The sequence below is a fragment of the Psammomys obesus genome, unplaced genomic scaffold (genome assembly GCF_907164565.1).
Source record: "Psammomys obesus unplaced genomic scaffold, mPsaObe1.curated_primary_1811, whole genome shotgun sequence".
NCBI lineage: Eukaryota > Metazoa > Chordata > Mammalia > Rodentia > Muridae > Psammomys > Psammomys obesus.
In genome coordinates, this window is record NW_026596073.1 from 10,867,281 (window position 1) to 10,893,633 (window position 26,353).

General features: G+C 35.8%; 1 protein-coding gene across 5 annotated transcripts in view; it reads right to left on the reverse strand.

Moving 5' to 3' along the window:
* Cnot2 (CCR4-NOT transcription complex subunit 2) overlaps window positions 1-26,353 on the reverse strand; it is a 92,827-nt gene that overhangs the window by 32,243 nt on the left and 34,231 nt on the right. For 3 of the 5 annotated variants that reach the window (XM_055625912.1, XM_055625911.1, XM_055625913.1), the window contains exon 3: window positions 9,676-9,798. The exons of 1 other annotated variant lie outside the window; for it this stretch is intronic. In XM_055625912.1, the coding sequence (XP_055481887.1) occupies window positions 9,676-9,798 (123 nt within the window). Of the gene's footprint in view, window positions 1-9,675; window positions 9,799-18,096; window positions 18,155-26,353 lie in introns of all 5 variants that reach the window. One more of the 5 variants, XM_055625914.1, reaches the window with a different exon arrangement.

Below are 26,353 nucleotides of genomic sequence, written 5' to 3' on the forward strand. Positions count from 1 at the left end.
ACAAGAAACAAGGAACTACAAAAAGACATTATAGTTACAGGAGCCACAGTATTTTGATCTTGTAGTTAGTAGCTGGGATATAAAAGGGTGGGGGGCTGCTGAGTGGGGGCCACAGAGGACAAGGATGTTCCCTGGTTCTAGAGGAGAAAAATGTAACCTTAGGCAAAGACATGCTATTTCACTTACTCTAAAGTTTACAAACTATATATGAGAGCTGCTTTAAAGCAATGGTGCACATTAGACCTAGAGAGAGAAGGGTGAATTATCCATCACTCCAAAAACCATCAATACTTAGGACAAAATTATTAATTTCCCAATGAAGTGCACGTGTATTTGTGTGTGTGTATCCTAGACAATTGTATTAACACTGAAACTACATAACCTTTATCAATCAGGTTAAAACACAACCAATCAAATTCTTTTGTTAGAGACTACAGTCACTACTGCTAACATATTTAACTATATATATTAACTATATATTCACTATAAATACTATAGTTATATAACTATAAATATTTTATACACATTAAAAGTTCATTTCTGTTAACTGAGTGAGATGTATAAGTTTTTAATAAACTTGTAGCTGGTGACAAAAGGGCTATATAAGCAGTTAAGAATCATGACTTTGACCATTATTACCTATAAAACAAAGAATAGAGAAGCTTTCAGAGGTTTCACATATAAGACACTGGCCAATATGAAGACACAATTTACAATGAACATTAATATCTTCAAATGGACATCTTAAATGATAGCTGCCTAAAAACGCATACTTACTGAATACTTAATGCCAAGAAACAGATATTTTAGTATATTTTCTCACAAAGGTTAGAAATAGGTAAGTAAATTCCACATGTGCTAAGCCCTAAGCACTGGAAGAAAAAGTGAGTGAGAAGGGCATAACAGAGATGCTGTGACTTCCAGACAAGGGCTGTGAGATAAGTCACTTACTGCAGTGTGTGACACTAAATATCACTTTCTACATGGACACTACATGTTATTAAACAATGCAGTCAAGAACCTAACAGCTTAAAGACAACTAGAAATGGACCCTGGCAAAAACAACCATAAACGACCACAAAAAAATATGTATTTAGATGTCAAAATATATAAAAAAAGTTTTTAATAAAAACAAATTTCTTAGAAAAACATAAAATCTTAAACCACGAAAGACATTACAGTAGAGAATGCAGTTAAGTAGAACTACCCCAGCTTTACCATCTCAAAAGAGGTAAAGGGTGGAATAAGATTAAATGGTGTACTATCTGTAGAATGAAGAAACTGTTAGGAAGCCTGCCACATTCCCAGGTTAAAGTTATACTATACGAAGACTACATTTCTTAAGGACTACACATTACACCCAAACAACACAACAGTGTTGTACCTTTGCCCAATAAACAGCATGTAGAAGATTTTAACACATAAGAACTACAGCTTTGGTTGCTTTTGATGAAACAGGATGCCACTATGAAATCAAGGCTGACCTCAAACTCATGATCCTCTTTCATCTATCTCCCAAGGTAGAGGCTTCAGACTACATATTAAAGGTTATCTTCATTAATGGTACAGGTGACATCTGTGACCAGTAACAATCTACAGCATTAAGTCTTCCACCTCCCTTATGTTTTCTAATGGTGATGACTTCTTGTAGTTACTCTCTCCAATAAACAGATCTGCTAAATTTAACCTTAACTTGCAAAACATTAAACACAGTTTGGTAATGGAATTAAAATTCTAAAATAAAATTTCTCTAACAAATATTAAAAATAAATAAATAAATGAATCGATAACTGCCTGAAGTTTGATTTAATTTACTTAAAGGGAATGGTAATTGTTCCTCTACTTATTTTATTTCAAGAAAAAAAAATTATTAGTTTTTGACTGTATCTTATCTACACAAAGAATAAGAGACCAAGAAAGCATGTTCATGCGTTTGTACACACACAAGAAGAATCTAAATATTTTCTAAATTAAAGTCAATAATTTAAAAAAAAAATGAAACCAAAAAGATCTATTAAACAGAAACAAAGACTATGAGGATGTAGTACAAAGACTACAGGAAACTACACTACACTAAAATAAACAAAAGAGGAAGGGAACAAGGGACAGTAGAAGATGTAAAATCAACTGTTAAGTCACAACACCTGACAGTTTATGAATCAGGTAGAGTAAAATAAAGAGTTTCCATAAATAACGTTTTAAACGATAAATTAATGATTTGCTCAACAGTAAATATCTAAGATTAAAATGTTTTTACTGAAAAGAAAAAAGGATGCCAGTAGATTTTTCATATAAGATGCTGTCTGAACTCCTTCCTGGTCAGTGCTAAAGGAACAAATTTATACGACACAGGATTGGTTCTAGCAATGTTTACATTCAAAAGGTTCTTCATATGCATTAGTATCAAGTCTGTAGCAAAGACATTTTTCAGGTACTCAAATAATCTTTCAAAACACTGTTTTCCAACTTCAGACATACTTTTAAAATCACATACTTCTGTACACAAACACAACTTGGCAACTACAGATTAACCATCTTTCTGTAATTCAGAACTCCAAATCCAAGCTCCTTCCCCACAAAAACCAAAGATTTGAAAAATCTGTAAAATTTTTAAATCACAGTCATGATATGTAAAAAGTATTAGAACTGGAGCGTTTGGGGTGTTAGCACTTATCTGGAGTTAAGATATACTTAACCTATATGCTAATTGATGATTAAACATTTTATAATTACTTTCTAAATAGTGAAGTTGGATGCTTCAAAAATCTATCATTTTCTCTCCATTTTACATTTTAACTTTAAATTACTGTTTGAATATAATATGATTGCTAATGAGTTTTTAAAAATTCTAGAAATGACTTTATATTTAATTCCAATTACTTTTAATTATACTCTGCTTTATTTATACTTAAACAGTGAATTCCAATCCAGCCTGAGGCACAGAATGACCCTGTCTTTAAAAACAAAGAAACCAAAAATCCTGACATACACTTTCAGATCATATTCTTTGTTAAAGTTTATGAGATGCTTTTAAAGATTTTTAACATTCCATCTTCCAATAAATGACATTTTCAACAGTATCTACTTCCCATCTCAACAACTTACACAAAATATATTATTTCCTAACTATTACAGATTCAAAAAGCATGGTTTTACCTATATAGACAAAAATCTTTGCCCCTGCTAAGCATGAATTCTAGTGGATTAAATAACCAGGTACTTTCAGGCACTGATGAATGCTATGCATTTTTCTCTAATAATTAAAGTATTAAAATTTTCATCTTTATTATTTATTTTGTGTGCATGTGTGTGGTTGCATAAAGTCCACAGCTCCCAAATGGAGGTCTTGAGAACAATCTGTAGGAGGTCAGTTTTCTCGTCCACATGTGGGGTCCATTGGCAGCAGCAATTTTTATGAGCTGAGTCATTTCCATGATCCAGAGAATTTAGAAGACAGTAAGAATAGGGCAGATAATATAAACTAAACTTATTTTGAAAAATGATAAAAGGGAGGGCATCTCAGATGATATATTTAAACAGAAAACTCAATATGAGAAGGGAGAACACTACAGAAAGTTCTGGAAGGGGGTGCCAAATTCTCAGGGGCGGTAGAAAGGAAAGGGGGTAGGGATTGAGAGAGGGAGTAAAGAAATCAAGAGATTCAAGCATTCTAACTCTCTTATGTAGTATGTAGCAGTGACAAGAGCTATCCATACTTTACAGCAGACTGGAACAAACTACTCATACTGGCATGGAAACAAGTATTAGTTGCTGTAAAGGCTGTAGTCTAATATGCTGGGAAGGCCAGGTGTGAGGAATTCATTGTGGTTTGTGGGATTAAGTACACAGCCAGCTCTTACTAGTTCTCAAAGTTCTTCAAAAATAAAGCCCAAGTACCATACTCATGTCTTCTCACTGTATGGTAAAGCCAAAGAGCGCCCCACAAGTTTGTGCTTCTGAAATGATAATGCTTAAAGTTAATCAAAGTAAGTACTTACTTACAGACTTATAAAACTACAAAGACATCAGCAACTAAAAGATCAAAAAATTATTTTAAAGTTACACAGATTGAGAAGTTGTATTTTTTAAATATTTTTTTATTTATTTAACTTTTTTTTTTTTTTAATGTTCATTAGTGTGAAGGTGTCAGATCCCTTGGAACTGGTATTACAGACAGTTGTGAACTGCCATGTGGGTTCTGGGAATTGAACCTGGGTCCTTTGGAAGAGCAGGAAGTGCTCTTCTTCACCACTGAGCCATCTCTTCAGCCCCACGAAGTTATATTTTATGCTCCATGACTAGAATAAGCAGAACACTTTGGATATTTTCTTGAGATGGGGTATAGTTCTGACTGTCCTCAAACTCTCCCTGTAGAACAAGCTGGCCTAACAGAGATCATCTGCCTCTACCTCGAAAGTGCTGGGATTAAAGGTGTATGTCACCATAGCCAGCCAAAATTTGGGTGTGTTTTTTTTTTTTTTTCAAGCTACCTTTAATCTTTAAAAAGTGACAGTATAATACTAATATTTAAAATAACTAATTATTTCTGCAGATACCATAGATAGATTTATAATTCTACTTACAGAGGTATAATTCAAAGTCCTATTATTTTCTCTCCACCCCTCCCGTCAAAAAACTCATTAAGATTGATTAAACTGACTTCAAGATTTCATTCAACCACTAGCCAGTTTTCCTGTATAAAACTATTAAAATTATGTTTTTACTGTACTCAAAAAGAAAAATACAATCTTCATTACTTTTCAAATTCTTTCATCTGAACATTTTCCAGAAACAATAAAAAAATAGGCACTATTTGCTAGGATCTACATAACTGCCTGAAAATCCAGAGAATCAAATGGAATAACGGTAATGACTGTATTAAGGACATCTGTGGAGCATGTTATTTATCACTTCAAATTTTTAATGAGTCATTCAGTTCTTACATCTACTATGAGCTGGTTCCATTCTACTGTTCCTGTGTTCCAGATGAGAAACTGAGGTGCCCACAAACTGCTTATTTTGCCCTAGGACACAACCCATAACTCATGTAGATGAAGTTTAAACAGTACAAATTCAGTCAACAAAGTGGGTTAAAAACACATTGTAGGGGATGGAGAGATGGCTCAAGTAATTAAGAGCTGCTCTTCACATAGACACACATGCAGGAAAAACACCAATGCACATAAAATAAAAATAAATAATTAAAAAATAAAAAGAGCTGCTCTTCCAGAGATCCCGAATTCAATTCCTAACAACCACATGGCAGCTCACAATCACCTATGATGGATTCTGATGCCCTCTTCTGTCATGCAGGCATACATGCAAATACAGCACTCATTTACATAAATTAAAAAAACATTTTGTAAAGAGGTGGTGATTATATATCAATTCATAATATGTAACAGCAAAGAACAATTTAACTATCAGTGATAAAGCCTTCCTTAGTGATAAAGCCTTCCTTAGTGCCAGTGATAGTCAGGTGGTAAAGTACTTGCTACACAAATGTACCAGCATGCATGAAAAGCAAGGCATAGGTGTAGCTGGAGAGATGGCTCAGTGGTTAAGAATGCTGTCTCATCTTCCAAATGGACCCGGGTTCAATTCCCAGCACTCACATGGCAGCTCACAATGGTCTTTAATGCCAATTCCAAGGGATCTGACACCTTCACACTAACGCACATTAAAAAAAAAAAAATTAAAATAAAAAATTTAAAAAACAAGGCAAGGAGGGAGCAACCTTGTAATCCCAGTGGTGGGTGGTGGAACAGAGAGACTGGAGGATTCCAGAGACTCACTAGCCCATCAGCCTAAGCTGGGACTAGCAAGAGACACTACATACACTCTCTCAAAAAACAAGGAGTTGGCTCCTCAGGAAAAATAAGACTGAAATCTGGCCGCCACAAGTCAACACACAAATACGCTCCCGACTCTGCACATATACAAGACCCTCCTTAAGAATGGAGTGAAAAGAGCAACATCTGCTACTGAGCTACATTCCCAGTCCAGAAAGATCCTTCTGAAAGAAGTCAGTACTGATACTGAAATTGGAGCCGCTGAGCACTAACGACACGTTTTTATAAAAAGGGATGTCGAAGACTATCCAAGATGTTAAAAATGGTCTACAGAGCCAAAGCAACTCAAACTACTGTAGTCTTAATACAGACTCAGTCTGATTTTTGGCATCATAAACTTTTATATATACTAAGAGGACCATTTTACTTAGCCATTAGTAAACATTCTAAAACTCAGAGATAAGCAAATTACTATCTATGATCAAAATCCAGCACACTGCTTGTTTTAAAGGATACATAATTCAGTGATTTTTTTTATATTGTAATTCTGTAGCATCCTTCATTCTGCCTCTTGGCCTACAGAACCAAGTTACCACCTGGCTTTTTAAGAAAAAAATTCTCTGACCCACAATTTAAAATAAAATGGTATAAAGACAACTGGATAACACCACATGAGACAAAAGAAGTTATCTGTCACCTTACTTTTCACACCTTAAACCAGAATACATTTCAAATGGGTATAAATTATAAATCAGGTTATGAAATAGAGTAGGAAAATCCTGGGGAAAGGTCTAAGCATGATCTAATCTAGAAAGCATTTAAAAAAAAAATACTTGGGCTAGTGATGTGCTCAGTGGTAGAGCACTTGTCTTGTGTTTCATCCTCGGCAAATATGAAAGCAAACAAAAAGCCACAAAATAATGGAAACTGTTTGCAGAAACAATTTAACCTGATTTAATTATTACACAATGTAAACATATATTAAAACATCATGCAGTACTCCCTTAATATGGACAACTTTTGTTTTGTGTATTAACTATAAACTTAAAGAGAAAATACTAAGGGATCATTTTTTAATAAAATGTTAAATACATATGTAATATAAAAACCACAAACTAAAGAGGAAATTTTGCAAAAATATTTGCAATAAAAGAAGAGCTCAAGACCATATCAACAAAGAAATATGTGAAGGCACAAACATAAGTAATACAAAAACTACAAATGGTCAATAACCATATGGGAAAGACACATCACTCTGTGTGTTAAATCTGTGTGTTTACATTTAGAGATACTTTAATATATGTACATTGTTTTAGCCTGAATGTAAATTGTCTGTCATAGGCGAATGTATTCAAGCACTTGTTCCTCAACTGATAGCACTCTTTGGGAAGGCTTAAAATCCTCAGAAGGTGAGGCCTTGCTGGAGGAAGCAAGCGACTGGGAGAAGTCCTGAGTCTTACAGGCAGGTCCCACTTTCTGTTCACTCTTCTGCTTCTGTGACTGTGGATGTGCTATCATCAGCCACCACCGCTAAGCTTACTCCACTGGTTCCTGTTGCTATAACTTCCCAGGCATGATAAAATGTATCCCCTTGAACTGTGAGTCAGAATAAAACCTCCCTTCCTAACATTACTTCTCCTTAGGCATTCTGTCACAGCAATGAAAACGGTAACTTATACATTAAAACAATATACTACTTTGGTCTATATGCCAAGACTTATGAGTTGGTATTCTTAAAGGCATGGGAAATGTTAATGAGACTAAAAGTTATACACGTTCTGATGGAAGATGGTAGCATGTCTCAGAAGTTTAAATCAGTCTAAGAATTTTGATGAAAATATTTAATGTATAAAATTAAAATCCTAGCAGGAATTTGTCCTAACAAGATCTGATCTGTGCATCTATGCTTTTAAAATTTACATACTCTGCCTGCACTGTTCGTAGTAAGAAAAGAATAACAGCAACAGCAACAATCTTCCAGGTACCTACTATATTGTTATCATTATTTTACAGGCAAAGAAACAAAAGCTTTGAGATTTTCTTGCTAAGAGGCAAACTGCAGGAAACAAGCATATTTGTATAGCTTTTGAGTTCAAGTTTTTCGTCTGTTTATTACTCCATAACTTAGCACCAAAAGTTTCATGAAGTATAATATTCTGTCACTTCGGTGGCAATCAACTATATTGGAGTAGCAATATATGTGAGCACCATGAGTAAAGTAGATATACTAATTCTGATTTTTAAAACAATAGTAGTCCTGGAAGACGGACATTTTTTGTATTTTTAAAATTCACTTTTATGGGTATAGATTTTTGCTTGCATCTATGTCTGTGCACCATAGGCATGCAATGCCAAGGAGGTCAAAAGAGGGCATTGGATTTCCTGGAACAGGGGTTATAGATGATTGTAGGTTGCCATGTGAGTGCAAGGAACAGAAACCGGGTCCTCTCAAAAGAACAGCCAGTGTTCTTCACAGATGAGCCATCTCTCTAGCCCTGACAGACATTTCTTTGTTATTCACTGTCCACATAAGCTCAATTTTAAATCCAGTTTAAACTGGATTTCAGTTTAAACCTTCACATGTTCTTAATTAAACACTCTATCAGTGTATTTCATTACTACTTTTTTAGCAAACTTAGATTTCATAACATATCCACAGTAAAATGCAGAAGTCATAGTATAAAGTTTCTGCAATCAAATTGTTAAATATTACACCCAACTGTTTTGCAACACTAGTGAATGAACCCAAGGCTTTGCTCAGACTAGGCAACTGTTCTATCACTGAACTACAGTCTACAAAAATCAACATATGTAAATAATCCAATATAATGCACATCAAATAGAAACAGCTTGATGTTCAAGGACCATTGTAAAATTAGTTGACATTATTTCACATGGTTACTGAAAGGCAACTAAGAATAAACAAAGCCAATGCATACATAATTTCAAGGGAAAATAAGGTAATTAATGATGTTTCTAAAACAACAAATTTTCAAATAAAAATAATGGAAAAAGGCTGGGAAAACGGAAATGGGATAACCAGAATCCTAATATTAACGTAAGTTGAGCCAATCTGAGACCTTCTAAAAGAAATCAGTGAGTGAACTAGTAATAATCAGCTTTAAATAAAAACAAGGACATTTGTTACATATTTCAAACATTCAAAACAGAACAGAAAACACTGCTAAGGAAATTAGAGAAGAGCAGATTGATAATGCCTTGAAAGGAAAAAAGCTGATCAGATACACAGTGTCAGAATATAGCTGGTTTAACTAAAAGATAAACTAGACTAAAATGAACTAAACATATGAATTTATTTTAAAATATCCTATAACTTTGTTACCTTTCATGTGAATAGGATTATTGCTCTACTAGCCTTCCAAAGCATAAACATTTCTAATATATAATCTACATAGTGCCAAAGACTTTCTACTGTAGCTCTGGAGCTGTGGAAAGAAGAGCAGTCTTTACTTGCAGGCTAGACTACAGCCAGAGGATTACACAGTAAGGATAAAGTTTATTAAAACTTGGTATTTTATGTATTTTTAAATCCATACAAACATGCTCGCTTAACTTTGTATGTGTACTTGCTTTATTGTAAGAAATATTTCCCATGACACAAAACCCAACATTACCTCAAAGTTACAGTATTTACTCCATGTCTTTGAGTACTCTCTCTAACATCATATCTCAGCTTAAGAATCCCAGGACACTAATGTTTCCCATGCAAAGCAGGGTATTTCTCTTTGTGACCCCAGAGCCTACAGCTATGCCTAGCACAGCACTAAACACAGACAATCCCCTGGAGTTCACATGCTTCTCCTCAGGGATCTAGAAGCAGGCACAGGCTGCTGAGGAAACGTGGCATAACTCATTAACTTACATCTTTCTCTGACCGATGTGGGAACATAGAAGACTGGCTGTAGTACATGTTTTCATCATGGTAGTCGCTGTCCACCCCCTCTACAAACTTCTTTCTTGAAGCACCAAACATGCTGTTTGTCACCTAAACAAAAACATGACTTTTATCAAGAGTAGTATTTTGGAAAAGTCCGGCTTTAACTTTCTGCCTATGGAAACAAAAAGAGAGTCTGCTATGATCCTCAAACAGCAACTAGAGTGAAGGGACTCAGGATGAAAAGACAAATCTGACTATATGGTATAATTTCACTGCCCCACCCTATCCTCCTGGAAGCAAGAAGTAAACAATGCTGTTAATGTTTATGAAGCTAAATCACTTATTCTTGAAAAACTATCGCTCCAATATAAATTTTCCTAACAGTTTTTTTTTAAAGTTTCAACATTTTTGCAAACATTATTGTGTGTCAATTTGTGTCAAATCTCTATTTTTAAAACTGTTTGGAAGAGCATGAAGGCTCATGATGGTACAACACTTTAATCACTATGGAAAGGCATTCTAGAATTTTGTCAAGTCACAACTATTGATACATAGAATAAACTCCATGTTGGCATACATTTATATTTTGTATACTGTTTATTCTTTTACTTCTTAAATTTTTATGAAAACATTATTATAAACTTACACCATAACAAGTAAATAGTAAGTTTCCAAAGCTATCAGCTGAGCAACATGAAGCTTTTTGTTTCTATTTTGTTTTTACATAGTCTCTCACTACACAGCCTGGACTGGCCTTGAATTCCCTATCTTTCTACCTCAGAGCTCTGGGGGTACAACAAGGTATCACTTAGTGTGGCCATGTGAGTCACTTCCTGCCAATATGCTGACATTTAGAGTTAACTGACATGCCAATGACATGAGGAATTTATAGACTTGAAGAACATAACTATATTTTTTTCTAAGCATACTCAAATCAAATTTAGTGTCTTATTTACTTATTACAGCTAAGACTACTTTCTTCAAACAAGAGCTAAGTAATTTCAGAGAAGAACCACACATGCCTATCCATCAAGCTTCTAAGTGCTTTCTAAGTACTCTCTCATACAGGGGGGGAGGGAAGGAACCAATCCTTTTCTGGGTTTAATTTCAGAAAATGAACAGTTACAAAAATATTAGATACAGTGTATGTTCTATTTTAATTTGTTCTGCAAGCATTAAGAATATAAATATACTTAACTGTCATTATAGGACCTTTGCTAATGAGCTCTAATTCTATAAAATAATGAATATGGATAAAAGCATGTAACATACATAGTTCAATATCCAGACATCTCCCATTAAATTTACACATGTGAATGAACTAAAAATGATAAATTTTCTTTGAAAATGTTTACATAATAGTATCATTAAAACCAGTTCTAGATTCCTAAAATTCTGAGGTTGAAATTAATTATACAGAATTATCTTGTTTAACACTATGCAAATGAAATGCCTCACATAAAACACTGAAATGCTTATCCTATACCAAAACTGTGTTATCTCAACTGAGTGTAGGGTTGGACATAGAGGAAGAGAAGTGGGACAAAAGGGAGAAGGGCAGAGATGGAGACCTTAAGTTATGCTGTGAAAAATGGACTATGTAAGGATGGAAGCAGGAAAATAAGTTAGAAAGGCGGCAATAAAGGATGCAGGTTTTGAGGACTACCAAGGTAAGAAATGAGGTGAGAAGTGGCTGGATAAAGGATGTACTCTGAAGAAGAGCAGATATGGGTGGGTAGGTGGGACATTAAAAAAAATATTGACATTCTCTTCTTGCAAAGAATTAAGGGAATGTAGAAACCACATTTATCAATTGACAGTGTATATGTCAATATTACAATAAAATTCCTGCCTATAGCATATAAAGGTCAATTTTGTAAGTAACTTTAAAAAATAAGCTTGAATTAAGTAACATTTCCTCTTTACATCAGAAACAAGGATTGCTATGTTCTTTGATCAGGAGCTAACATTGTAAAAATGACTGTTAGGTCTGAGAATCACTGAAGGAAGACCTCAGACTCAGGTAGTAAAAGCAAAGATCATTTATTCTGCAGAGAAAACCAGCATGTTCGGGTGGGTCATTCATACAAAATGGCTACAACCCTGAGGGGAGCTGGCAGGCCCCCTTTAAAGCCAGAAAGGGGAAATTTCTACTGTGGCTATGTGACCTCAATTGGGATTGGCTAGTGTCCATGGAGGCAACATGACTCCAATTAGGACTGGCTGGCTCCTTGGTATTAAGTCCTCTCACAACACTCCCCTGGGAATGATGCTATCTTCCAAAAGGAGTATTTCTCACAAGGGAAACATTCAATCGTAACATTTTCATCACTCCTTTGACTCCCCAAGAAGCTATATAATTTTTATAAGCACACAAATAGGTTAGCTTATACTAAATCTTTCTCTACCAAGCTCACTCTTCAAAAAGAATGACTTTGTCTCAAAAATACAGAGAATTATGCTGAGGCAGAATGGAAGTGCTAAGATAGCTTGAATTTTCAACTCCACTATTTTATTACTTATGAAGACATAATACCCAACTCAAATTCCTGTGATTTTCTTGATATTTAAGTATACCGATTCAAAGCCAAGTTCAGTAAGTCTGAAAAATTAAAAAAAAAAAAATTCAAAATTCTCAAGTTTCAACAATTTCAGAGAAGATGTCTAAGGAAGACTGTGATGGAGAAATGGGGAGGAGGGCTGCAGGGCTTAAGTTTTTATAGTCAAGAAAAGAAAACTAGAGTACTTTGTAAATTTAACTGGAAAATACACATGTCCTTATACAGAAAAATAAGCAAGGGCTGGAAAACGGGAAAAGTAGGACAGACTACCAATATCCTCTATCTATATAAAACAATAATATTTAACCAGCATCATGCCCTTCATCAAGATCTCCAGAAACTTAGAACGGTATTTGGACTGGGCACAGAATCAATTCCTGAAAAACAAAGAACCACAATCCACGACCAAGGGGTCCTTTCCTGGTAACACATACACAATGATTCCAACCCATTCTCCAATCCTAGCTGAAGGTTCCTGCACCGCATTTAAAGTGCTGCCAAGCATCTCTACTCCCAAATTAACCTCATTCGTGAAGACAGACTGAAAACTGATGCACCAACTCACGTTCTTCCAATTGTTCTACACACCCAAGCAAATGATACTTTCAGGGTAGCGAAGCTGTTCTGGCTGTCTGCTTTTGTTCCTTCTTACATGTATCTTAGTTTACATTCTAAAAGGTTCATTGTGTGAATTCTGATAAAAATTGTGCTGAATGATGACAACACTTGAATAAAAAGCTCTAGTCTTGAACAAGCTGACATCTGGTTATTATAGAAAAACGTGAATGAATTTGCAAATTCAAATACAATCAATTTAACCTGTCTAAGAAAAACTGAGTGAGGTGCAATGTTTGGGCAAAACCTTGATCAAACAAAGAAAAATAAAAGTGGGAGAAAAAGAAGTTTGGACCAAGACAAAACACCCATGAAAGGGATCGGCAATGAGAAAAACCTGGAAACAATGGAACGCTCAATATGCCCAGGTGTTGCTGCGGCACACATGATCCCAGCACTTGGGAGGTAGAAGCAGGAAGTTCTGGAAGTCATGTAGGCCAGCTTGGGCTACATGAAGCTGTATCTCAAAACAACACCACCTCCCCACCAAAAAGAAACAAACAAACCCCACCCCCAAAACGAAAACCAAACCCCAAGACAGACAAACCCCTTTCTGTATGGCGAACACAACAGATTCTGGAAGGAAAGTGCCAGGTGAGAAGAGCAGGCTCTTCAGTGCTGTTAACCGGACAGAGTACAAAGAACCACAGTACAAACCTCTGCACCCACTTTACAGTAGCCTATGGAATCTTGACAACAAGTCTAAGCTAATCAAACTCGGAAGCTTACTCTAGTTATCTACATCGTCAACAGCTTTCTATCTCTGCTGTCATTTACTAACACAAGGTACTCCAATAGTCCAAACTGCTCTCAAATCTTAGCTCAAGATTTTAATTCTCCTAAAGATTTTAATCTGCTTTCCTCCATCCAAGCAACTGAAGTGAAAATTCATGTTCATGGACCTGCTGATCAAAAGTCTTCAATCACCCACCTGTCCAAATAAAGAAGCTTAAAGCCCCTATGTAGTCAATCTTTTTGACCTCTTCATAAACTCCTTCCCTCCCATCATTAAATCATGGATATTGCTTCAGTTGCTCAAATTCCTTTCTATCCCAGAGCCTTTGTACAAGCTGCTATTTCTACAATGCTCTTGCTCACCGCTCACTTTAAAAGTTTAATGCTAAATTATAAGGCCTGCTCTTCTTAATCAGTGGAAGAAAAAAGCACTTTATCATGACCCTAATTGTAAAATAAACCTTTTACCATACCTGATTCAGGCAAGACCAGGTGGCACTCACTTCAAACCCCAGCATTTTAAAGGCAGGCAGAGCTCTAAATTTGAGGTCAGGCAAGTTCTTGGACAGCTGGGGCTACACAGGGAAGCCCTGTCTCAAACAAACAACCCAAGTTTATTCTTGCCACCATTATAATTCTACGAAGCTAACAAGCAATTAGCATCCCCTATTTTGTATCTAGAAAAATTCGGGACCAGAATTTAGATAACCTGATCAAGGCTATACATCTGATAAGCACACTGACAGACTTTCATCCTAATCTATTAAGTGTTTCCCCCTTTAGAGACCATAATAGAGCCATAATTAAACATAAATACAAATTATCCTTCATTATGTGTTTTCTTCATAAAATGTAAAGGGTGTTAAGGGTCAACATCATCATCAACAAAAAGAAAGGTCCTTATTTTGTGATGAACAACACAGAAAGTATGGTATACTACAAGAAAATATTATTGGAGAAAGATCACTTTATAAGACAATGGGCTGATTATGTACCGGAGACAGAAGTCTCTTCAACACTGATCATATTTATTTTTAAGGAATTTACATTAATTTTAGGATAAAAATGCTCGAACAAACACTACTGCATTACTTAATTGGAAAGTAACTGCTGTTGGCATAGTGGTGTATAGCCCCAACTCCAGAAGGCAGAGCTGGAGAAGGCCTGAATTTGACACCCCCCAAGAAAGAAAGAGAGAGAGAGAAGAGAAGAGAAGAGAAGAGAAGAGAAGAGAAGAGAAGAGAAGAGAAGAGAAGAGAAGAGAAAGAGGAAGAAAAAGAAAGTGAAAGAATGAGAGAGAAGGAAGGAAGGAAGGAGAGAGGAAGGAAGGAAGGAAGGAAGGAAGGAAGGAAGGAAGGAAGGAAGGAAGGAAGGAAAAAGAAAGGAAGGGAGGGAGGGAAGAAGGAAGGGAGGAAGGAAGGAACAAAAAAGAAAGAGGGGGAGAAAGAAGGAAGAAAGAAAAGAAGGGAAGAAGGAGAGAAAGGAAGGAAAGAAGGAAGAAAGGAAAGAACAAAAAGAAAGAGGGGGAGGAAGGGAGGAAGGGAGGAAGGGAGGAAGGGAGGAAGGAAGGAAGGAAGGAAGGAAGGGAGGGAGGGAGGGAGGGAGGGAGGGAGGGAGGGAGGGAGGGAAGAAGGCGAGGGAGGGAGGAAGGACGGACAGAACAGTTACTGGGCTGGGACTGTAGCCCTGGGTCTGATTCTCAGCACTGTGGGAGGGGAGGCAAAGGGCAGAGAAGAAAGGAGAAGGGTGAGGAGGAAAAGAGAAGGGGAGGAGAGGGGAGGGGAAGATGTAAAAGGAAAGTGAGTAAAAAAAACTACCCAAGGAGAACTTCTAGTAGAAATAAAAACAGAAATTAACAGATACCACTTTTCTGCATTCCAAATGAACAGACATTACTTTCTAGAGTGAATCCACTTAAATCCTTCAAGGAATTACAATGACTACAATCAAACTATAAATTTCATTATGAAGCTAATAACCCAAACACGATGAGATAAATATGTAGGACACATGTAGAAAGTGGAATAAATCCACCATGGCATCCGTTTCTTGTCCTAAAATAAATTATATTACAACAGTAATGAAACGCATCTGAGCGGGGTGTGTGGATGCTCCAGCACTGGGGAGGCTGAGGCAGGGCGGCTTCCACCCAGGAGTTTGCAGTATGCCTAACCAACAAAGAGAAGCCTTGTCACAAAACACCCAGGAGTTTGCAGTATGCCTAACCAACAAAGAGAAGCCTTGTCACAAAACAAACAAACAAAACAGAAAACAACAAAAAATCCTAGACAAATAGCATCACTACCACCCAAGCCCCAAATCTGTACTAGTACGTTTCAGGGGCACCAACTTTTCCCTCCTATCTATGGAATTTACACTATTGCATTATTCAGAAAAAGGAGTGCTAAGTGCAAGTCATACAGGATGTGTGAGGAGGGAAAGGGAAAGCTGCCTCTTTCTCAGTGTTTAATGAGTATGTTAGCAAGTTACTTTGATTGTTAACGCAGAATTCAATTTGTCTTTTCAGTTCAATGTATTCCACAAACACCCAAGTTCTCTCTTGTCTACCAAGTAAGGAAAAGAAATGAAAACAACAAACTGTCAGTGATATTCTAACTTTACCAGGAAGTACTCAATTAGGATCTAAAACTATTCTTGCTAGAAGTCTTACTATAAGAGTGCCTAAATTCTAGGACAAGAAAACTGTTACATATTGTACTGTTACAATATTGTAATCTGAGAGATTTGTGTTTTAGCAGTATGTTGAGACTTTCAACCAGCTATCATAGTTCAATTAATTCAAATAGCTCGATTATTTAATTCCTGAAACTCTCTCCTCAAGTATCAGCCAAAACTTAGTTCAAATTTCTGATGTAAATTAATAGCCTAGAAATCAAAGCAAACCATGTCATGGTTTTAGTAAATGTAAAAGTTTCAATAAATCAATAACAATAGACAAAATGAACGCTGAAGATGGCAAGGAAAGATGCACAGCAGACTGAATGGAAATGTGCTTTGTCAAAAACCCAGAGCCTTGCCAAACACCTGTGCTTGATAATTTTGGAGAATACATGTCTTAATAGTCCTTTACAAGGTTTTCAGAAATAATTTGTGTATTTTTGAATAATTAATACAAAAACATAGTTTGCCCTAGGTCTGAAAGCAAAGGTGAAGAGAGACATAATCTTCTGAATCTGAAACTTGAAGTCTGTTTGGATGGCATTTCCAAACAGATCTGCCACAAAGGTGAATGTGCTCCTTGTAAAGTGACATGCTCTGGAAAGCACTAACCAAAATGCCTCCTCCTAAAATTTGGTCATGATTCAAAGTAAATAAACTGATTTTGTGGCTTTTAAAATTTTGTTTTAATTTCTAGTTATCAAGAAGCCTCCTTAATAGGTCCAAATCCAAATCACCAAACATAAAACACTTCAAAAGAAAAACATACAGTATAAAGCCATAGCTCTAATCCCTTAATAATGTTAATCTATGAGAGGGAAGGTGTGGAGCACCTAACCACTAAAAAATCAGCTCTGACTAGTACTAGACTAGTTCTAGCAAGAAGATGGACTGAAACCTCAGAGGAGAGCCTAAACTTAAGTAGCACTTCCTCCTTAAATACAAAACATAACCTTATAAAATAGAAATGGAAGGACAAGTTAACAGAAGAAAATCTTCTAAGTTTGGGATACAAAACAAGCCCTCTAACAGATGTTTCAAGTGTTTTAAGGCAGTTATTAAAAGAAATGAGGAAACCAGCCCGATACTTTGCTGAGAGACATGTATTTCTACATGTTTCTCAGAAAATTAAAGCTTTAAAACTTAAGGAAAGGAAGATAAACCAATGAAAAAGTTTACATTTTGAAGATCTGTAATGGCAAGAAAAACACTTGTATTTCAGTCATCTACAACACACAGAAACACTGGGGAAATGTTAAGTATCCTAGTTCATATTAAGAATTTGTTTTTCCTGGATTTAATTTCAAATGTCTTATCGTGTGGTCAAGGATCTACAAATCACACATGAATATTAGGAAACAGGCTTCAAAAGCACTTACTGAACTATGTGTAATTAACATGTTTTAACAGCATCCTATTTATTTTTGTTAATGTTTCAAACCCAGAGCAGTAGACCGTCCCAGTCCTCTTGTCACAATTTCGAAGAAACATGTTCGGGATTTTTGTTGTGGGAAGTCAAGCCACAGCTACCCAGGAAATAAGACAGAACACTTAAAGCAAGTAGAAGCTTTAAACCTGCTGCCTCATCAGACTGATGGATCAAACTAGTGGTCTATAAATTTGTCTTTCTTGCTTTTTCTGCTTCTTTTCTGAACACTAGACTTTTAATCTAATAATTTACATGCCTGATTTATGAATAAAACACAAAAAAACATTTCTAAACTAACAACATGATTTACTGCTAGATGGCCCCATCCACCCTCACAATATCTATGATAATCCACTGTTAAGCCCAGCTTTCCCGCCACATACTTACCTGTGTAACTTCTTTCAACATTTGCTACTCTGGGGATTGGAAAGTTCAGAGCTGGAGGCTGAAGTGAAGAAGGAAAGGTTGGAGGGTGAGCCATGGCACCAGCCCCACACTAGGAGCTCCCCTGAGATATTACAGCAGGGTTGACACCATAGCTCTGAAGTTCAAACTCCAGCAAACGATAAGAAAGGAGTCCAACCAGAACATGATAAACGATGGAATTCTTCTGCTCTTTGAAAAATAAGGAAATCATGCTATAAAGATCTGAATGTCCAGTTTCAACATTATGACTCCCTGTTCATCTCTTCATATTACCCAACCCCAGAATCATTTTTCAGACTGCTTCAAAATACTAATTAAAGCAACCAAAAAAGGGCAAGGCTCTGAAGAATCTTGCACTGCACACTTTCCCAGAAAAATGCAAGGATAGGGCTTACCTGGCCTTCGTGAGAACACGCTAGGCAAGTATGTCCCTCTATGCTGCCTAACCACCCCTTACACACACTCTTGTTCTCCCGTACTTGACACAATGCTGCTCTCATCGTGTTTACACCATCAACCAACAGGATGAAAGTTGGATTACATAGATCTAACTCCTGACCATGGACCAGTGAACTTGTAAAAAGGAGAGAACTTTTGGTTTAGGTATATTCATTGGCAAGAAATGAATTCCTAAGTGTTCTGTGTTGATAAAAAACAAATAAGGTCCTGTCTACCAGAGATCCACTTGAGAAAATAACATCAAATAATAAATTTAAGACTTTTTGATGGATGGGATGGTACACAGCTGTAATCCCAGCATGTCAGAGGCTGAGGCAGGAGGGTCTTTTTGAATTTGACACCAGACTGGATATCTGCCTTTAAATTTAAATTCCTTTTTTTTTTTTTAATTTAAACAATCTGATGATGAGAGATGAAATTTTTAAATAAAATATTAAATTTAGTCACTTTTGGGGAAAGACAGTGCTAGAGACTGAATTCAGGGCCTTATGCATGCTAGGCAAATGCTTTATCACTGAACTATACCCTGGCCCCCAGTGAAAATTTACATTTTCACTCACATTTGCAAAAATGTGAATACTTTTTTAATAATATAAGAGCTACATGATTGAGATAAATGCATATTACACTTAAGCAATTTCAAAATAATAATAATATGGATACCACTGAAGAGCATGTTATTTTAAAATTCGTGTATTTAAATATATATATTAAATACAATAAGAATTCTGAATTAGGTATACAGCAGTTAAAACCACAAAGTTTTCTTTCTCAAAGACAGTTTAAAATACATCCAAATATTTGGTCATGTAAGTTAATTTTGCAAATGTTTATGCAGCATCTACTATGCCAAGTTCTAGATGATGCATACCACACTTTAGAATTTTCTCTATAGAATAGAAGAATACTGCAAATAAAAGGCAGTAGAGACAATTAAGTGGTTTCTTGCACCACTACTAAGAGCCCCTGGCCTGTAGGCTATCCTTTCTCTATTTCCTTTGCTACTATTCTGTCTCTTACTGTGATCCAGCTACAATGGCCCCTTGCTGTACCTCACATACATCAGGGACACTACAGTTTAAAGGTCTTGGCACTGTTAGGTCCTCCAGATACACTATTCCTCAAGATAGATCAGCTGCACCTATTTCTGTTCTTTAATCACTTCTGTCTATGTACATTAAATTTTATTACTTTGGTTTTTTGTTTCTGCTTGTTTGTTTTTAAATCAGAGACTTTACCCAGTCCTTTTGTCTTTTGTGACACCAAGGTCATATCATATATACTGAAGAATGATTTTGGTCTGAATGCTTTTTATAACCAGTCTGAAATTATGCATTTGAATGCTTTGTCGTCACAGAGTGGTATGCCGTCTCACCATGTGCTTCCATATATGAATCTATATGACATTAACATGTCCTCCAGGTGGCGCTAGCCCTGACCTTGGTTAAGCTGGCACATCGGCAAGCTTTCCCTACTGTGTAGCCTACTTACTCATGCCTTATTTAAAAAAAAAAAAAAAAAAAAATGACATTAGCATGCTGGATGAGCCAGGGAGTTATTACATTGATAGTAAGAGCTTTATTTGTATGTGATGCTTGCTTTGTACTGAAAGCAAACAAACCCTGAGGTATAATTAAAGAGTAAACTGCAATTTTATTTGGGACAAATAGGAAAATAGGTACTTAATCTCACATAGTTTTTCAGCTTTTACTTTTGAATTGTACCTTCAAAATGTTTAAGACATATAGGAATAACATCGTAATGATGACAGCTATGTCTGAGAGAAGGAATGACAACTAATGACAGCATTCACCCAGGCACTGCTGCAGTACTTATTCCTGTGGTGTTCTACAGGAATCTGCTGTTTCCCTCACTCTTCTACATTTGTTAAAAGTTCTTATAAAACAAACCAATTACTTTCTGAAGATCTCACTCTAAAATCTGAACAGTGTCAATGACTGTATACAGTCAGCCCAATAGGACATCAGCAGAAATGAGAATACGGCTCAAATTCAAGGTTCTTGTTCTACCCGTCACATTTTTAAAGCATTACCACAATGCTTTTATCCTGGCAGAAAGGATTTAATAAACCTTTGCATTCCAAATTCCCGACGTTAGCATTTCTTGTCTTAAATATGTCCTTTACATTTCTTTCCTTTAAGAAAATATGACTTTCATTAAAAATTATAACTTCAGGAGAGAGAGGAAATTGTGGTCAGGATCTAATACATAAGAGAATAAAGTAATAAAAAAATAAATTAAAAAACATTGTAACTTCAACTAGGAGAATGAATGACAACTGTTTATGGGCCTATTAGATGCTAGAGAATACAGAGGGAGGAAATACAAATGAAATGGTCTAATTTTTAAATTTAGGTTAAATAAATCAGAACATGACAACTTGAGGTTTGTTTATTGATTTGCATTATGTTTCTTCCCAAGCGCTATTTTTATGTGCTCAGAACTGGTGTGGCAGTTTTGCTTTGTATACATAGACTATACAGTGTCTTTTATAAGAGGGAGCAAGGCAGCCACAGTATCAACACAAAATTTTATTCTTACTATTCAGAATGATTCATCGAGCTTCTCAACTACTTTGCCATTTCAAAGAATTAAATCTTAAGACTTCCAGTCCAACCAGGATGAACTAGCATGAAGAATCTCTTCTCCCAAGACAACATAAAAATGGATAAACTACAGAAGGAAGAGGATTGGTAGGTCAAGGCCTGCTAAAGTCATCCAGTAAGAACCTGTTTCCAAAAACTAAAAAAAAAAAAAAGAGAGAGACTGAAAATATATTAGCAACAGTTTTCACATGGAGCCAACAACTGCCCTTCCTAACTAATTGACAAAATGAGTTTCAGGCTGTAATGAGGAAGAGGGAGCCTGCTGGGCAGAGAGAGTACCCAAATTTGAACATCATCAGAACTCAGTCAGGGTAGTCCAAGGCATCTTAAATAAGCAGGCTAGAAATCTAGACAGGAAAAGAGTTGCACTGAGAAAGCTCAGGAAAACAGGAGAAGGTTCCAGAAAGTCTTCAGTGCGGTACTCATCAGCAAGCACAGGAACGAGCCAGAAAAGGAAGGGGGAGAGAACCACCTGAAAAAGCAGAAAATTTGGTCCTAAAGGCTATTCTGGAATGTATTCTGGAATACATACACATCATCTATGTTCCCAGAGCAGAAAAATACTGTAATTCAAGGGAAAGGAAAATACTAGCTTAGTAGTTGAAGAAAACTGGCCCTATTTAAAATCTATTGATTTCTTTAATGAAGTTTTCAAAAAGGAAAAAGGGCAGAGGAAGGGACAAGAGAAAAAGGTCTTACAAGGATCAAATGTTTCCTAAGTAATTTAACTCTATCCCCAGTGAACTCAACAATTTTAACACAGATATTAAATAAATATAAGACAATAAAATAAAACGACCACAGCCTTAAAAAAAAAAAGCTATGCAAATGAATAGTAAAGAATGGATAACTTTATAGGAAACTTTCAATAATCAATAAAAACATTCCTATTGATTAAAATGGTATAAATGGCAGAATTAGTGGGCAATGACAAAGACAATTTAATCAAATGTTATGGGCAAAGGAAAATACAAGTAAGAACACAGAGACACAATGGTCAAAGACCCACTTAACAAAACATGCAAAGGTAAGAGTATTGAATCCATAAATAGAGAAAAAATTTCAGGGCAACTTTGCATGTATATAATTGAGTCCCAAAGAACAAAGTACAGGAAATATTGAAGGAGAACTTCCCCCTAAACACACACAAAATAACTTGATAAAAACTATAAATGAACACAACAAATTCCAAGCACTGGAATCATGAAAATTATGTCATAATAAAAAAATACATTAAAAATTTATCATAATAAAACAAATGTTATTAATCATTAATGGTAGCCAAACAGAAAGATATACACAGATAACTGAAGATACAATAACAGCAAAATTTTCACTAGAAATAAGGCAAAGATAGTGGAGCACCATTTTTAAATATTGTCTGGCTGGCAGACTGAGTGGGTCTTACAGTACAGGCATACCTAACACCATCTCTGCTTGCCTCAGTCTCCTGCCCTGGGATTAGAGGTCTGTGCACCATACCTGGTTAGCATATTATTTTTAAGATTCTAAAAGAGAAACTACCAATTTTCAATTTCTTACTGAGCAAAGTATTTTTTTTAGGATGAAGGTAAAATAAAGACATTTTCACACACAGAAATAATAACAGAATTCACCACCACTAGAAATGCATTTAAAAGAAAACCTTTTTTAGAAGAAGAAAATGATGCCCCCCCCCAAAAAAAAACATAAAAAAAGTGAAAAGAAAGAATTGGGGAGAAAAATAGAAAGGTTGAAAGGAAATAAGATAGAAAGGGTAGAAAATGAAGGAAAGAGAAAAAAGCCAACGTATTACATTATGGATACAGAAAAGCAGAAAACCATGATTACTCTTACTTCAAGCAATTAATAATGAAAGTATATAACAGAAATGTAAGGGTAAGGTGTCCCCTTAGGAACTGAAATTTTGGTCAGACAAAAAAAAAAAAAAACACAAAACAAAAAAACCAAACATGTATGTACAGCAGACTACTGGAAAAACAAAATGTTCCCCTGAATTTTTTTAAAAAAACACTCCAGGAACTGTTCATCCATCCAACCAAATTCTACCTCCCTAGGGTTTTAACCACATGTCCAGTAGTATTCTCAGGTGGAAAAACACGAGCAAAACAGTGAAAATTAGTAAATATGAACTTTTCCACAATTAATGATGAACATGGAAGGAAAATAAAGAACCCCAAAACATTTTGAACACATAAACAAATAATGCCATTGCATTACACTAACTACATTCTCTAGCCACAAAGGGATTATACAAGAAATCAACAGAAAGTAAAAAGAAAAGCTTGATGTAACTCTTGAGGCCAGCTGGGCTATATAGTGACAACTTGTATCAAAAACAACAAAGACAACTTATGATGAAAGCACTGCACAGAAAAAGAAAGCAGTGGGAAGGAGGGGGCAACAATGAAATATTCTTGGAACAATTTATTCATCCTTTCAACATGCTATATAAAACAGCATAGCAGCATCCTAAAGATAGTGACAACCTAAAGCTTTCCGCTTAGTAAAGTGACAAGAGAAAGATTACTACTCCTCAACCATTTCTTTTCAGCTATTTATCAGAAGTACTAGTCAATTTGGAAATACTGGTCACAAAATAAAACTATCATTTCCAAATGAGTCTTATATGAAAACACACACACACACAAACTTCTGACAAAAAAACCACAAACAAACAAAGCTATGACATTCTGAAAACAGAACTGTATATCCAGGCATGCACAAGCTATTCAAAGTAACAGATTACAGACAAAAAAAAGAGCAGGAGCTTATAACAGACACAGAGTAGCACTGGTCAGTTGCTGCAGAACTGACTGGGTAGAGAGGACTCCTGACTCATACCATATATAATCAATTTCAGATAGAGTAAAAGTTAAAGATGAAAGGCAGAATTTATAGTCTTTAAAAGACTATACCAAAGTATGTTTAATCTCAATAGGGGAACATGTTTCAAATACTATCTCAATGGATTGTGACATTATTCAATGTCTGACAAATACTAATCATATAGATGAAACTCAAAATTGGTATACTCTCAAACATACTCCTAAAAGACCTCTTGGGAATTGACTATTCAAGAAATTTGGAGTATCATTTATCAGATTAACCTCCCTACCTTCATAAAGTCCTTGTTTTATTATTTTCATTCGATGTCTGAAAATGCAGGACTTGTTTCCCAGGGTACTGTGGTCTCTGTTCCCCCTCCCACTTTGTCCAGACTCTCTTCCCAATGCTGTGGGTCACAAACATACTGTACTAGTTGAACTCCATTCTTTAGAGGTAGGTAGCACTTACAGATTCCTCTCACAGTAGTTAACAGAGCGAGGCTGCACCATTTACCTTAACCTTCCATAGGATCCCTTATAGTCACCTAATGGATTTGACCAAAAATCTATTCTGAAGTCAAACTAGATAATCAGAGTAACCAGTGAACATCTCCTGAATACTGCGTGCGTCTATCCTACTTTTGATCTATATTGACTTGCTTCTATGTCTACTTTTTAACAACAACAACAACAAAAATCAATGAAAGATTTTTTTTTGTTATCATCTACTTTAATTCTGGTGCCTCCCAAAGATACTATTGCTCCAATTTTGTTACAAACATTTTAACGAGATTTGGTTAGTCTATTTATCTGTTTTAATATGAAAATTCAGAAAGATCTAAAAACCAACAAGGCTGTAATCGTTGATTCTGCATCATCTTTGCTTGCTCCTAGGTTTTCTCTTGGCTCACAAAGATATTTGTGTAAGTAATTTCAAATTTAAGCCCTAAATTCCCGAAGGGAGCACATAATCACAAAATAAATACAAGGTGTGTGACCAGATACTTTTAACCTTTGGAAAACAAAATAGTATATGAAACCATTTAAGCTACCACTGTAAGACATTTGGCCTAACACACTTAGTAGAATTTTTTGTTCCTTAAGGGAACTACTAAAAAACAAACGCACATATACCCCAAGACACTAAAGTGGGCCACAAACCATGAGTTTCATTACAAGGAAACATGTTTTCTAGAAAGCAAATGTTATGGGACAGTTGAGATAGCTCAGTGGGTAAAGACACTTGAAACAGAGCCTGAGTTCAATAATCAGTCCCCACATGTGGAAAGGAAGAACCAATTCTGGCAAGTTGTCCTTTGACCTTTACCATATGTGCATTGTGAATATGTGTGTGCACACATTCAGCAAGCACACAGGGTTAAACAAACGTTATAAAGATAATTTAAGGAAACCTTGATTTTGGAAGAAAAAAATGTTTGCATGTAACACAAAGGGAGGCTAGCATAATGTAACTAACAGTGAGCCAATCCAGAGGAACTTGGGAATTCATTTCACCTGATGTTAGTTGGCCAGGGAAACATGGGAAAGGGGGACAGGGCCAAATAAAATGGCAAGTGTTCCTGCACAACCTCAGGTTCTAAATTCCATTGACGTCTGCTGCCGAAACGGTGGCGGTGGCAGGACAGCAGCCTTACACTACTATCACCATTACTGTTACTGGGCACCATCTCACTTAGCAGCTGCGATATGCAGAAGAACCAAACATAAAAAGTCATCATTTCGAGTTTCAGCACACTCTATTTCTTTGTATCTCTGTCCAGGGACAATAGTTAGGGCCCTTTGTTGTCAAGATTTTCAAGAGCAAACAAGAAAATACTGTGACCTAGTATGCTAGATTTAGTCATGTGTGCGTTCATTTTTAATCTGCTTACTATTGCTTACCTTCATTTTATACCAAACAGCATCAAGAAACAAAACCTACCTCCATCATTATTCTAGGCACCAGATCTACTGACAAATGTAAACTGTTATGTACTTATTAAAAAAAATTCCCCCAGATTTTATTCTGTGTCCTCATATACTTTGTCTATCTTTAATATCTTACATACTCAAAGATGAAAAAATATTCATGTTTTTAAACACACAGGAAGTCACATGCTAACTAGTACAATTATGACTCTGAGACATTATCAACTAACCTTAGATGCATCTGGACTGCAGAGAAATTTTTAAATACTGACTTATAAAAATGTTAGGAGGTCATGCATGAATCGGACCTAGACTCCCTACAGAAATGTAGCAAATGGACAGCTTAGGCTTCATGTGGCTTCTCTAGTAAGGGAA